Source organism: Ranitomeya imitator, chromosome 6, assembly GCF_032444005.1.
Source record: "Ranitomeya imitator isolate aRanImi1 chromosome 6, aRanImi1.pri, whole genome shotgun sequence".
Lineage (NCBI taxonomy): Eukaryota > Metazoa > Chordata > Amphibia > Anura > Dendrobatidae > Ranitomeya > Ranitomeya imitator.
Window position 1 is genome coordinate 125,713,584 of NC_091287.1, and position 12,490 is coordinate 125,726,073.

General features: G+C 44.2%; 1 protein-coding gene across 3 annotated transcripts in view; it reads left to right on the plus strand.

The window, feature by feature from the left end:
* The window catches only part of LOC138642127 (collagen alpha-6(VI) chain-like), a 175,589-nt gene that overhangs the window by 47,356 nt on the left and 115,743 nt on the right, over positions 1-12,490 (plus strand). For 2 of the 3 annotated variants that reach the window (XM_069730064.1, XM_069730065.1), the window contains exons 5-7: positions 209-769; positions 865-1,416; positions 11,545-12,114. In XM_069730064.1, the coding sequence (XP_069586165.1) occupies positions 209-769; positions 865-1,416; positions 11,545-12,114 (1,683 nt within the window). The remainder of the gene's footprint in view (positions 1-208; positions 770-864; positions 1,417-11,544; positions 12,115-12,490) is intronic. The other variant, XM_069730066.1, reaches the window with a different exon arrangement.

The following is a 12,490-nucleotide window of genomic DNA, read 5'->3' on the forward strand; positions in this document are numbered from 1 at the left end:
AACAAAACATAAAAATCAAAACTGAGGCCTTAACAAATAAAAAAAAAATTAGAGATATACTGTATTTTCAGTCTTGAGAGAAACACAAAGCCCTGAAGTGGCCATCTATCTGTCGCTTTTGTGTATTTTAATCTAATTATCTAATTTGAATATTGAAGGCTGACTTTAAGTGGAAATACCTGTTGAATGCAATATTATTTCTTTGCAGGATGTCAGAAGACAGACATAGCTGATATTTATTTGCTCATCGATAGCTCTGGAAGTATTGATCCCTTGGACTTTAAAACCATGAAGGCATTTCTGATGGAGCTAATAGATATGTTTGAAATTGGGCCTCAGAAGGTCCGCATTGCCGTTATGCAATACTCTGATGACAGTCAAGAGGAGATTAGCATTGGTAATAATTACGATAAAATCAATTTGAAACTTAAGGTGCAGGAGATCAGTCAAATAGGTAAAGAAACCTACACAGGAAAAGCAATAAATTTCACTAGTGAAATAATATTAGATCCCAGCAATGTGAGGGCAGGGAATGTGCCTGTCTACCTTATTCTTTTTACAGATGGAGCATCTAAAGATAGCGTCAAGGAGGCTTCCATCATCCTCAGGCAAAAGAAAGTAAATATGTATGCAATTGGAGTTAAAGAAGCCAAGCAGTCTGAGTTACTGGAAATTGCTGGAGATCCCAAAAGGGTCTATTTTGTAAACAATTTTGATTCTTTGAAGGACATAAAAAATCTGATAGCCATTGAAATCTGTTCCAGTGAAGGTACAATAAGCACAATATTGCACAATAATTAAGAATGAATATTAAGTACCAATCTAAAACTATTAAAACTAATTATTTTATTTTTGTCCTTATAGTTTGCCAAAAAGTGCAGGCTGATGTAATGTTCCTGGTTGCCAGTTCTGCAAGCATAGGCACAGATAACTTTATTAAAATGAAGGACTTTATGAAAAGCCTGGTTACCAAAACAGATGTTGGTCCAGACAACGTTCAATTTGGTATTGTCCAATTCAGTGATGTCAACGTGGAAGTTCTTCCGCTAAGTAAGGAAGGAACCAAAACTTTTATCTTGGAATCAATCGAGAAAATGGTATACATGGCAAACGGTACATACACTGGGAAAGCGTTAGAATTTGTGTCCCGGTACTTCACAGAAAGTAAAGGTGCTAGACCGAAGGTGAAAAAGCTCCTTATACTCATAACAGATGGAAAAGCACAAGATGATGTTAAACTTCAGTCTGAGTCTTTGAGGAACAGTGGTGTGAACATTATCTCTGTAGGCATATTCAATGCAAATAAAGCACAACTAGAAGAAATAAGTGGGCCTACAGGACAAGTACATTATGTGGAGTCTTTTGAAACACTGAAGTTTAAGGAAGAAGAATTGCTTGTTGAAATCTGTAAAGAAGGTCAGTGTACATATGAAAAACTAGCTGTTTCCAGCCAGCTAAAGGCCCCTTCACATTTAGCGACGCTGCAGCGATACCGACAACGATCCGAATCGCTGCAGCGTCGCTGTTTGGTCGCTGGAGAGCTGTCACACAGACCGCTCTCCAGCGACCAACGATGCCGGTAACCAGGGTAAACATCGGGTAACTAAGCGCAGGGCCGCGCTTAGTAACCCGATGTTTACCCTGGTTACCATGCTAAAAGTAAAAAAAAACAAACAGTACATACTTACCTACAGCCGTCTGTCCTCCAGCGCTGCGCTCTGCTTCTCTGCTCTCCTCCTGTACTGTCTGGGAGCCGGAAAGCAGAGCGGTGATGTCACCGCTCTGCTTTCCGGCTCACAGCCAGTACAGGAGGAGTGCAGAGCGCAGCGCTGGAGGACAGACAGCTGTAGGTAAGTATGTACTGTTTGTTTTTTTTTACTTTTAGCATGGTAACCAGGGTAAACATCGGGTTACTAAGCGCGGCCCTGCGCTTAGTTACCCGATGTTTACCCTGGTTACCAGTGAAGACATCGCTGGATCGGTGTCACACACGCCGATCCAGCGATGTCTCCAGGGAGTCCAGCGACGAAATAAAGTTCTGGACTTTATTCAGCGACCAACGATCTCCCAGCAGGGGCCTGATCGTTGGTCGCTGTCACACATAACGATTTCATTAACGATATCGTTGCTACGTCACAAATAGCAACGATATCGTTAACAATATCGTTATGTGTGAAGGTACCTTAACGCTCGGCACGCTCATTGCTATCTAATTAACACTGCTGGTGATTAAACTAAAGTAAATAATGTCAACATTCAATAGCGCTTACGCAGGTGGTAAATTAACTTAAAATAAAAATTTTTGCCTCGTTCGTATCTTCAGTTAACCATGCTTGAAACTGCTGAGGATATTCATTTACTTCATGTAAGTGTATGGTACCACTTCTGCAGCACGACGCAAACTTTGCACTGTGTAATTTTTCTTTCCAAAAGTGAGATGCACCGCAATCACTACACGTAACATCTCGCTTTCCCACGTGGTGTTCACTGGGTATATTCTCTGGATTTCTTGCTGCATACCTCGAAGGTGGTGTCAGTTTACGTCAACGGGCATTGTTGTTTTCAACTTCCGCAGGTGTCAAAGTCCTTCTTCGTTGATGCTGGTTATACAGTATATATCAGCTTCCCTTCTTTCTGTCACTCGGTTGATATAAACCTTGTGATATCTCTCTCTGTCCTCATCAATCTGCTCAGGTGTCATTTTGTTTGGGAGAATGCGGATGCAATTAAATGTACGTTTAACTTGGCTGAAGTGGTTGAATTACATAAAGGAAGTGCTGCGTGTGGTAATGTGGGGGGGTGGAGCCTCATGTGTTAATGTGTGGGGATGGAGCCTTGTGTGGTAATGTGGGGGGACAGAGCCTCGTGTGGTAATGTATGGGGACGGAACCTCATGTGGTAATGTGGGGGGACAGAGCCTCGTGTGGTAATGTGTGAGGACACAGCCTCGTCTGGTAATGTGTGGGGATGAAGCCTCGTGTGGTAATGTGGAGGGACGGAGCCTCGTGTGTTAATGTGTGAGGATGGAGCCTCGTATGGTAATGTGGGGGAACGGAGCCTCGTGTGGTAATGTGGGGGAATGGAGCCTCATGTGCTAATGTAGGGGGGCGGAGTCTCGTGTGGTAATGTGTAGGGACGGAGCCTCGTGTGGTAATGTGTGGGGATAGAGCCTCGTGTGGTAATGTGGGGGGCGGAATTATGTGTGGTAATGTGGTGGGGGGACAGGATTATCTGTGGTGATGTGGTAGGGGGGGCGGGATTATGTGTGGTGATGTGGTGGGGGGCGGGATTACATGTGGTGATGTGTTGGGGGGTGGGATTATGTGTGGTGATTTGTTGGGGGGCGGAATTATGTGTGGTGGTGTTTTGATGTGGTGGGCGGGCCGGATTATGTGTGGTGATGTGGTGGGGGGCGGGATTATGTGTGGTGATGTGGTGGGGGCGTGATTATGTGTGGTGATGTGGTGGGGGCGGGATTATGTGTGGTAATGTGTTGGGGCGGGATTATGTGTGGTGATGTGGTGGGGGGCGGGATTATGTTAGTGATGTGGTGGGGGGGCGGGATTATGTGTGGTGATGTGGTGGGCGGGATTATGTGGTGATGTTGTGGGGGGGCAGGATTGTGTGTGGTCATGTGGTGGGGGGTGGGATTGTGTGTGGTGATGTGGTGTGGGGTGGAGCTACTGTGCAGGGGGCGGGATTAGCGAGTAATCACGATGCCTCTTATATATATAGATAGTTCTGTGTATGTACTATATTATAGAATATTTATCTACAGTTAATAGTAACTATATATATTTATTTAAAATATGTTGTTCTCTTAACAGCTCAGCTGAGCACATGTTTATATTAATTCAGAGAGTAAACAAATCTACTGCCGGTTCCCTCTTGCAGCTGCTTAGCTTCTACAGTAACGGAGGATTGGACGTCAAAATTCAACATGCCTGATTCTGGTTATGTGATGATTACAAAGATGCAGGACTAATTCCAGTTATATTATATGTATTTCACTCGGTTTTATCCATTCAGTCATGTCTGACCATTTGATCCTCAGTAGGCCAGATCTCATCATGCTTCTCTGCTTTCCATGGCTTCTTCAATTGCCTTATGTTCATTCCTGTGACATTCTTGATGTTATGTAGCTATCGGGCTTTTGATCTCCCCTATCTCCTTTTACTATTCACAATTCTGAGTAGAATCTCCTTTTCCAGTGAATGTGCCCTAAACACATGTCCAAAATTGGCTAGTTTCTGTCTGGTGACCTTGCCTTTCAGGGACAAATCTGAGATTATGTGATCAAAAACATCTTTGTCGGTGTCAGTTTCTACACCTTAAGGTACCGTCACACATAGCGACGCTGCAGCGATACCGACAACGATCCGGATCGCTGCAGCGTCGCTGTTTGGTCGCTGGAGAGCTGTCACACAGACCGCTCTCCAGCGACCAACGATCCCGAGGTCCCCGGTAACCAGGGTAAACATCGGGTAACTAAGCGCAGGGCCGCGCTTAGTAACCCGATGTTTACCCTGGTTACCATCCTAAAAAGTAAAAAAACAAACGCTACATACTTACCTTCTGCTGTCTGTCCTCGGCGCTCTGCTTCTCTGGTCTGGCTGTGAGCTCCGGGCAGCCAGAAAGCAGAGCGGTGATGTCACCGCTCTGCTTTCCGGCTGACCGACGCTCACAGCCAGAGCAGGAGGAGAGCAGAGCACAGCGCTGGAGGACAGACGGCTGTAGGTAAGTATGTAGCGTTTGTTTTTTTACTTTTAGGATGGTAACCAGGGTAAACATCGGGTTACTAAGCGCGGCCCTGCGCTTAGTTACCCGATGTTTACCCTGGTTACCAGCGAAGACATCGCTGAATCGGTGTCACACACGCCGATTCAGCGATGTCTACGGGGAGTCCAGCGACGAAATAAAGTTCTGGACTTTCTTCCCCGACCAGCGATCTCCCAGCAGGGGCCTGATCGCTGCTGCCTGTCACACTGGACGATATCGCTAGCGAGGACGCTGCAACGTCACGGATCGCTAGCGATATCGTCTAGTGTGACAGTACCTTAAGTTAGATTTTTAGGAAACCTCAACAGCAATTACAAAAGAGAACAAACTGTGCTTATCTTTTTCTTAAATGGATTACAACTGCATTCAGTGACTCAACAATGTAAAACCAACACAGTGGAATGTACACTCTTCTGTATCCAATAGTTATATTGCTAAGGTACCGTCACACTGAATGATATTGCTAGCGATCCGTGACGTTGCAGCGTCCTGGCTAGCGATATCGTTCAGTTTGACAGGCAGCAGCGATCAGGATCCTGCTGTGCCATTGTTGGTCGGCGCAGAAAGTTCAGAACTTTATTTCGTTGCTGGACTTCCCGCAGACATCGCTGAATCGGCGTGTGTGATGCCGATTCAGCAATGTCTTCACTGGTAACCAAGGTAAACATCGGGTTACTAAGCGCAGAGCCACGCTTAGTAACCCGATGTTTACCCTGGTTACCAGCGTAAACGTAAAAAAAACCAAACACTACATACTTACCTTCCGCTGTCTGTCCTCCGACGCTGTGCTTCTCTGCACTGTGAGCGCCGGCCAGCCGGAAAGCAGAGCACAGCGGTGACGTCACCGCTGTGCTTTCCGGCTGGCGCTCACAGTCAGTGCAGAGAAGCACAGCGCCGGGGGACAGACACCGGAAGGTAAGTATGTAGTGTTTTTTTTTTTTTACGTTTACGCTGGTAACCAGGGTAAACATTGGGTTACTAAGCGCGGCCCTGCGCTTAGTAACCCGATGTTTACCCTGGTTACCAGGGGACCGGCATCGTTGGTCGCTGGAGAGCTGTCTGTGTGACAGCTCTCCAGCGACCAAACAGTGACGCTGCAGCAATCGGGATCATTGTCTGGATCGCTGCAGCGTCGCTAAATGTGACGGTACCTTTAGAGTGGAGTAATATCCACTGGATGCATCTTCTTAATATATTTACCTTGTAATGTCTCAACATCATGTTCCGTTCAGATATGTCCAGATCCCAGATTTCCAAGTACAAACAAGATGGCTACCGCACTTCACAAGCAGGAGCGCACGTCCAGGTCCCGGGAACCACCTAGGTCCATATGAAGTCCAAAATATAGAAGTGACAGCGCTCCATCCGGGTGTATTCCAAAATTCAAAACTTTATTGAAGCCATAAAAACAGCAGACAGCAACGTTTCAACCTAATAGGTCTTTATCAAGCATGTCTAACAGTGCAAAGGGCCGGCTATAAATAGTATAGGTGCCACACAGGGCACCAATCATCAATGAGCCCCACCCCCCCACGTAATTTAACAATATATACAAAAATAAAAACAAAGATCAGACATGTACCTAATAAAAATCTCCCCGCTCAGGTATAGATCGCATGCACAAAATATAAATGTACCCCACTAGTATACAGAACTATGATACAGTCTAAAGGAGTTTCATCTGTCAGAGTCCGGAGGCGTGATCTTCATACGAAAGTCCACCAATCAGCACACCGCCACATGGAGTAATAAACAATCCACTGCCAATCGGTTTCAAGCTCTTTTAGATGTCATATAGCCTAGCGACGCCCTCAGACGAATCACATGTCCGGAAACCACCAATTGGGGAACCTGTAATAGAATCAACAAAACACTACAGGCCGCTCAAAACATCTCAAGCTGCCACCCACTCAAACCAGGGAGTGCCGGCGCCTACCCCTCTAGACACGCCCCCAATCGGGGACCCATCCAGAGCCGAGAGCGTCACGCACACCCCCCCCGGGGGGGCAGGGCCAGACCGGAATGTTGCCGCAGTAACTGCACCACAATCATGTCCTTAGCCGCAGTGCTCAACAACTGGCTCAGCCCAGCGACGCGATAGCGCGGATGCGCCTACGGAACACCCCGGAGTTAGCGTCCCACCAACCAGTGGACAAACCACCCCAGGGACAACCCCGCAGTATACATACCCCGCCCACCACATCGCATAAGCCACCATGTCGCTAGAACAACCGCAGCCAAGGCACAATGTGTGCAGAACCAGTAGCAATAGGATGGAAAATACAGCGACCTCCCAATTCAAAGTTTATAAAACACCAAAAGGGGAACCAACCCTGTAGGGAAAAGAACACAACCATTTAATAGAAATTAACAAAAAAACACAGACATTAATGCAAGGCCAGGAGAACTTATCACAATTTAATGAGTATCTCACCACCCCTAAATGGCCAATGGAAAACACAGATAAACAGACCCAATAAGGTCTCGTATCAAAACTGGACCTGTCAATCATCATCTACCGTCGATTCCGACAGCATACACCCAAATTCGTCTGAAATAAAGGGATACACACATATTAACAACGCCTAATAACCTGAGCAGCAAAGACATTAAAAACAAATACCAACAGTAATGGGTCCGACCTCCTACCGAATACACCCATGTAGGTTGAAATCAATATTGAGGCCCTTAGGTTGTAGTGACCCCAACATATAGATCCAGCGAAGTTCCTTAGCCTTGAGAATTTGTAATCTATTGCCTCCCCTCCTGAGCAGTGGTACACTGTCAATCACCCTAAACCTAAGTTCATTAACAGAATGTTTATTATCAATGAAGTGTTTGGGCACTGGCAATTCCGTAATTCCTGTTCTTACTGTACTCTTATGTTTGGTAATACGGGCTCTTACCTCCATGGTCGTTTCGCCAACATAAGTGAGCCCACATGGGCATACAATCATGTACACAACAAAGCTGGAGGTACACGTATATCTCTCCTTGAGAAAAATCTTTTTACCAGTATGCGGGTGATGGAAAAAATCCCCCTTTAGCATATTATTGCAACAGGAGCAGCTCAAACAAGGGAAATTGCCATTTTTCACGGTACTCAGGGTACTTTGAATAGATCTCTTAGAGGTCCCAATGTCCGACTTCACAAGTTTATCTCTGAGGTTACGTCCCCTTCTGAATGACATCATTGGGGGCGCCTCAAAGTGAGGAACAGAAGGCAAACCCCGCTGTAATAGGGGCCAATGTTGTCTCAATATATTACCCACCCGACTACTCGCCGAGTTATATGTCGATACAAAGGGAATTCTATCCACAGTTGACTCAACACGAGTCTTATTTCGAATACTTACACGGGAGCAGTTATAAGCCTTATTCTTATATTTAATAACCTCCCTAGGTGGATATCCCCTAGCAATAAATTTATTGCACATCTCACTGAGTCTCGAGTCAATTCGTTCCTCATCTGACACAATACGTCTTACCCTCAAAAGTTGGCTCCATGGAAGGGAGCCAACCATCTTCCTCGGGTGATTACTATCGAATGCTAATAATCCATTCCTGTCCGTTGTTTTAATAAAGATGTCAGTCTCCAATCTATTCCCAGCCTTATACACCAAAGTGTCCAAAAATTGTATCTGGATAGTGGACTGAGTCAAAGTAAACTGTAATTCAGGATAGATCTGATTCAAAAACCCATGGAAGGTCTCCAACTCAAGGGAGGTCCCCTCCCATATCACAAAGATGTCATCAATATATCGCCACCAGGCTCTGACGTGGCGCCAGAGGTTGGAACTGTACACGAACACATCCTCAAGTACCGCCATATAGATGTTGGCATATGTGGGGGCCACATTGGACCCCATGGCGGTACCTCTTAATTGCAAGAAAAACTCATCCCCAAACAGAAAAAAATTCCGCCTGAGGATGAATTCGAGCAATGTGAGGATGAGTCGTGCACACTCGGGGGCCACGTCAGAGCCCGATAGCATGCTTGAGACAGCTTCAAGACCTTTCTCATGTTCAATAGAGGTATATAAAGATACCACGTCGAATGAAGCCAAAATGGTAGAATCAGAAATAATAATGTTTTCAATCTTGTTTAGAAAGTCCCCCGTATCACGGATGTATGACTTTGCTGATGTAGCATATGTCCTTAGTACACGGTCTAAAAAAATAGCAACATGATTGAAGAGGGAGCCCCTACCCGAGACGATCGGTCGTCCCGGGGGATTATACAGATCTTTATGTATATTAGGTAGTACATATAGTACTGGGATTACCGGAGACTCAATAATCAAAAATTCAGCCAGCTTGTGGTCAATGAGTCCCATGGCCAGGGAGTCACTGATCACAAGCTGTAGTTCCTTCTGGAAATGGAATGTCGGGTTGCATGATAATCTCTCATAGACCGCTCCGTCGTCCAACTGCCTCAATACTTCTGCCTTATATTTCGTACTGTCCATCACCACCACCGCTCCACCCTTATCGGCTGGTTTAATCGTTATTAAAGGGTTATCGGCTAAAGTCCTCAACGTATCTCTCTCGATTGTAGTTAAATTATTAACTCTGTCAGATTTAAAGTTCTTCTTCAGCCTCTCAATATCACCACATACTAACTCCACATAAGATTCTACAAAATGATTTCTGTTAGGAGGTTGAAAATTACTTTTACAATGTAGACCCACCCCTTTCAGAGTGAAGCCATTCCCATTATTTAACGTACTAGTACTCGGGATATCAGGGCTCTCCATTTTATCAGAAAAAAAGGTAGATAATCTGAGTCTTCTAAAAAAAGCCTGTAAATCTACCTCTAATGCAAACCAGTCAGGGTTGTGTGAGGGGCAAAATGATAACCCCTTAGACAGTACCTTAATCTCCATATCCGACAAGGCAGTGGATGAAATATTCACAACCAATTCATCACCGTTGTTTAATTGTCCTTCCTGTTCCTTGTTCTCATTGTTGTGTTCCGTCCAGGTCGTTGCTCCCGAGATTTCCAAGTGACGGAAGTTCACAGACCACCGTATTAGGACACCCAAGTGACGGGTGTCTCAATATGGAAACTGCTGGTGGTACCAGCCACACCACACACACACACACTGTATACGCCGTATGCACCACACACACTGTATGTGCCGTACACACACACAGCCTCTTGCACGGTACCACCAGCGGAACACTGTCGTTAACACGATGCCACCAGGATTAGCCAAATGATTCACTGACCGCCGCCATCTTTGTACAGGAGGAGCGCATGCTCAGTTTTAATGTGACTGCTGCTATCTGCCTGCACAAAAATGGCAGTGGTCTGATTTACTGCACCTACGCGAATTCCGTGCCGGCGCAGTGAATCATTAGGCTGATCCCGTTGGCAGATGTGCAACGTGTCTACAGGCAGAGGAAGCCGGTCACATTAAAGGGGTTTTCCCACAAACGAAAGTTCATTTTAAAAATTGTCTGTGTTTGATCGTGTACGGAGCATACCACATCCCCTTTGCAGGGGACGAAGCAAAAGACAATACTGACATTACAGCAGGGGATCACAGAGGATTCATTTTATCAGGTAAAATATTTCACTGACTGTTTTTAAACAATATTTTACCTCACAAAATGTATCCTCTGCGATCTCCTGCTGTAAAGTCAGTATTGTTTTTTATTTCCTCCCCTGCCAAGGAGATGTGGTATGATTATATGAGAGGAGAAGACAGCAGATGGGGAGAGAGAAAGCGCACAGGGGTGAGAGAGACAGAGCACAGGGGGGAGACAGCTCAAACGGGACAGCACATGAGGGGAGAACACAGCACAGGAAGAAGAAAGACAGCAGACAAGGGGGATAGCACATGGGGTAAACAGGTCAAAGAAGAGAGCACAGACGGGAGAAGTCAGCACATGGGGAAAAAGAGAGTGGATAGGAGGGTGAGCACATGGGGGAGAGATTCTCAATGCTGCAAAGCCTGCCCCCATCGTTACATTACCGCCCTCCCAATGCGATAGCATCAGGCCTTCATCAAGTAGTATATAAATGCCATAAAAGTGAATAAGAATTTATTCGTTAATTTGATGACTGTGATGGCTGCTTGGCTTTCTATAGAAGTAGCATGGTCATCGTCCATAGATGTGAATCCCTAACCAAGCAGGCTCCATAGAAAACCCGGTGGAGCCCAAAGCAGAAGAAGTGGCCTTGTACTTTCCTAGATTCCCATGATTGGTAAAAGTGGTTATAGACAGATGAATGATGGGACTCGCCAACCATATGAAGTATATGGAGGTCTCACAATCCAATCATCCAATATTAAAGAAAAGACGATTTGAGCATGTTGATTTCAACATGCCTTACTCATTTAGGGATTTTTTTCTGTATAAAAAAAATAAGTTGATGGAAGTTTAGCTTATTCTCCTCCTCCTACTGAGAACATGCCTACATTTTGCAGGGTAAACATGTATGGCAGAATGTAGTCGGAAGCAATCTAAGAGGTATGACTACTTTAAGAGTCACCACCACTGACTGTTATCAATTAATCGTTGCTGGCATATCCCAGGAATATGCCATTAATGTCTGTCACAAGGCAAAAACTTTTTTGTGAAATTCTTGCCAAGTTCTGTAGTTTTCATTTGTTTGGTTTTTATTTTTTTTATGACCAAACGGAAATAATCAGGGTTTTGATAAATTTTGGGCATGTGATGCAAACAGTTGTTCATTTTTTAAAAGAAATGATTTAAGTAAAAGATACAAAAAATGCTTTTTTTGTGTGTTCACAGATTGTCCACGAATACAACAGGCGGACATTGTTTTTGTGATTGATACATCAAGTAGTATCACTCATGAGCAAGCTAAGGTAATGAAATCCTTTGTGATGTCTTTTGTGAATAAATCAGATGTTTCACCAGATAAAGTTCAAATTGGAGCTCTGAAATACGCAGATGACCCCTACAAGATGTTCTACCTGAATGCATACAGCAATAAAAATGATATTATAAAAGCTATTGAGGAAGATACAAAATCAGGAATAAATACATACACTGCTAAAGCCTTACAGTTTTCAAAGGGATTCTTTAGTGAGCAACATGGCAGTCGCCAACGTAGAGGAGTTCCTCAGTATCTTATTGTTATAACTGATGGTGAATCTCATGATTGTGATAAACTTAATGAAACTTCAAAATCTCTTGAAAAAGCTGGGATCACAATATTTGCAATCGGAGTACATGAAGCCAAAACCGAAGAGCTAATAACAATGGCAGGATCCAAAGGCAAATGGTTCTTTGTTGAACAGTTTGAAGGATTAAAGGACATTTTTTTCAACATATCTGATGCTGTATGCGAAAAATCAGGTGAGTCATATTCTGCTATTTCTATGATAAAATACAGAATTTCTCTATATACTGTACTATTTACCGACATTAAATAGAGCACATAATAGTTGTATCCTAATAAATCATTGTATTAATGTAAATTAAGGTGTAATTAAGGTGTAAAATGACAAAGTACCACTCGTCCAATGCTTACTGTGAATCTGTACTTAGTAAAATTGGTTTCTGCAGGGAACTTGCAAATTTTGGAATACTACGTTCCTTCCAGAAACAATTACTCCAATTTTACCATCCAATTTTTCAATAGCAATAAATATATTCTTTAAAGTGAAGGTTCACCTATGCAGAGCCATTTTACACTATTTGCACAACTATTAGGTCATTTTTATTTCTGATG